The sequence below is a fragment of the Penaeus vannamei genome, chromosome 12, assembly GCF_042767895.1.
Source record: "Penaeus vannamei isolate JL-2024 chromosome 12, ASM4276789v1, whole genome shotgun sequence".
Taxonomy (NCBI): domain Eukaryota; kingdom Metazoa; phylum Arthropoda; class Malacostraca; order Decapoda; family Penaeidae; genus Penaeus; species Penaeus vannamei.
Window position 1 is genome coordinate 13,486,561 of NC_091560.1, and position 2,500 is coordinate 13,489,060.

At 42.5% G+C, this 2,500-nt stretch overlaps 1 protein-coding gene across 21 annotated transcripts in view; it reads left to right on the forward strand.

Annotated features, from left to right (window-relative positions):
- Positions 1 to 2,500, forward strand: part of LOC113804688 (serine/threonine-protein kinase DCLK1) — a 104,533-nt gene that overhangs the window by 86,010 nt on the left and 16,023 nt on the right. For all 21 annotated transcript variants that reach the window (XR_011398881.1, XR_011398885.1, XR_011398882.1 and 18 more), the window contains exon 3: positions 499 to 595. Coding sequence is in view for 14 of the 21 variants with exons in the window: in XM_070127896.1 (XP_069983997.1) it covers positions 499 to 595 (97 nt within the window). In the remaining 7 variants the exon portion in view is untranslated. The remainder of the gene's footprint in view (positions 1 to 498; positions 596 to 2,500) is intronic.

Below are 2,500 nucleotides of genomic sequence, written 5' to 3' on the forward strand. Positions count from 1 at the left end.
AGGACCCGGATGCAGGTACTCCATAGCAGTCCAGTGTGAGGATGTACGATAACGAGGAAAGTTCTTACAAGACGTCGTGTCTAATCCCTGCTCGTCTTGTGAAGATTCCCGCGTCGTTTCTCCTCCTCTTTTTCTCTCTTCTCTCTTTTTTTCACCGTCCTCTTCTCATTTTTCTTGTTTTGTTTTGTTTTTGTCCTCTGATACGTTGCATCGCCCAACCTTTATCCCTGTTGTTTGTTTTTCTGGTGTTAATTGTTGCCCTTTATCCCTTGCATATGCACTCTTATCCTTTCGTTGGAATTTATTTGTGTTTTATGTATCTAGCGGAAAGCTATAAAAAATCTTTATTATTTGTATATGCTGTAATACATGTGTATTTCCTTAGAATTTAATCTTGGTATTGTGTTTTTCATCCGGGTGAAATTTCCCAGTATTTCAATTTTGTTGTTGGACGCGACACCCAATTGCGTCAACTAACCTCACGTTTGTCCTTGCCAGGTGATGAGCCTCCGAGACTTCTTCTACGACGATGACATCTTCATAGCGTACGGTCCCGAGCGGCTCTCGCACGATGACTTCGACTTGGACTCCGAAGGTCAGTAGCCTCGTCTCCCCGGTGGGCCGAAAGCAAAGGCTTTGTTTGGCTGGGGGATGTGTTTAGAAAGGTAACTGATTGGTGTGTGTGCTTGTTTGTTTGTTTGTTACAGGGTTAACGGTTACTTCCCGTACATCGATATGGAGCCTTAACCACGGCGAACGTTGTAGCCACTTGAATGCGTACACGTCAGTGTGGCGGTGCGGTTGGCAGGGAGGCACGTGGGGCATTGTTTGTAGAGATGATGATGCACTTTCCACGAAGAAAGGTCATGTGGTAGGGTGCTATACGGGTTCGTGTGAGAATGGATCATGTCAACAGCGTCCGCGCAAAAGGTCATGGGCCCAAACGAGCTGCAGTTCATTTACGACTGAATGAGGATGACCTTGCTGTTATTTTTATATTCATATATTTACGCGGTCTGTGCTTACTTGTGTTTGTGTTTAATAAAGTTTGTGAAGGCGACAAAAGCTGCCTTAATGTTTCTTGGCGTGTTAATGGTGATCAAATATCTTAAATTAGCTTGTGCGGTCTGTTATATAAGTAGACCAGTAATCTGCATAGCATATAAAGTGGAAGTCAAAAGACTAGAAAGTATTTTTCCTAAGACAGTATTCCAAGTTAGTTGAATGGTGGAGAGACATGTCGCACATGAGGGTCACATCCGCGTAATATGGTACCGCTCACGCGACCATTTGAATACTGAAGTCTTGGGTTGTCTTAAGTGTCAGGATTTGTGTGTTTGCTCTTGAACAACGCAAATGCATTTCCAGCAGCTGTTTCCCCTTTCCGTTTCCTCAACAAACAGAGCATATCAAGAAATTATTTTGCGAGATGCCTTATGCTTACATGATTTCTCATTTCTGTTGCATCAATCAGTGCATCCATTATCGTCATCTTTAACAGTCGTCAGGATCTATAAGATGGGTTCTTTAGCTTTTCTCTCTTTCATTCTTCTCTTGTTGGATTTTTCACTAGGAATTGAAAGAAGTTTTCATTTTCGCGTCAAGCAGATCAGTACTTATGCTCTAGTTTTTGTGTCTCTGACTGTGCGCGCTTGTGCTCAGAACCCCCGATCAAGTGAGTGACTTCTTGTGTCCTTTATCTTACGAATAAGGAATTTGGTAGCCTACAGATCTTCCTTATTTTCAGAACAGACTCCAGTTATGCCTGTCGTCTTTACACGACATATATGTTGGTCAGAAACTAGTTCGCATGAAAATGCAGTTCGTAACGACAGAGATGAGTTATAGTTGCCAAGTGACTTTTGTGGAACCGCTGTCTTGGATGTTTCACATTCCTCAAGTCTGTCGTCGACTTCAGCTGTTATCAGCGTTCTCCGTTCTCTTTGTATTTTTCTCTATTTTGCCCCGTTTCTTTCCTCTGTAGCGTCTGATTTGGTTTCACTTGCAAACAAAGAAAGCCATGTTCGTTTTTTATTCGTGCACTTGTGTATAACATCCAAGTCGTTCTTAAATGTCAATCACAGCTTGTTTCGGCTCCTCCTTTAATCCAGGAACCGCGTCCACCATTGTAAAACTAGACTTTGATATTCTGCAAGAGGGTGAGCGCGCAGGGGATGCATTTGTTGTGGTCATTTATGACGTAACCGCGGGTCTTCAGATGACTGTAGACGGCTTTGGTTGGCTCTCTCTTTGTCATCCTATCCGGGCAGCTGCAGCACCATTTCGTGTATGGTGATAATGTGGTCATGCCAAAAAATATTTCGCTCTTTTACTTCATTGTTTTATGTGTAGCAGTATACGATGCATGTCTACGTAATGTGTGTCATAGCGAAGAAGTCAAACACCATCTTTCAGTCAGATGTGTTGACGAAGACCATAACATTTTCACCATTTGGCAGTTATAATTCTTCCTGTCTCATTATTTTTATTACATTCAGTC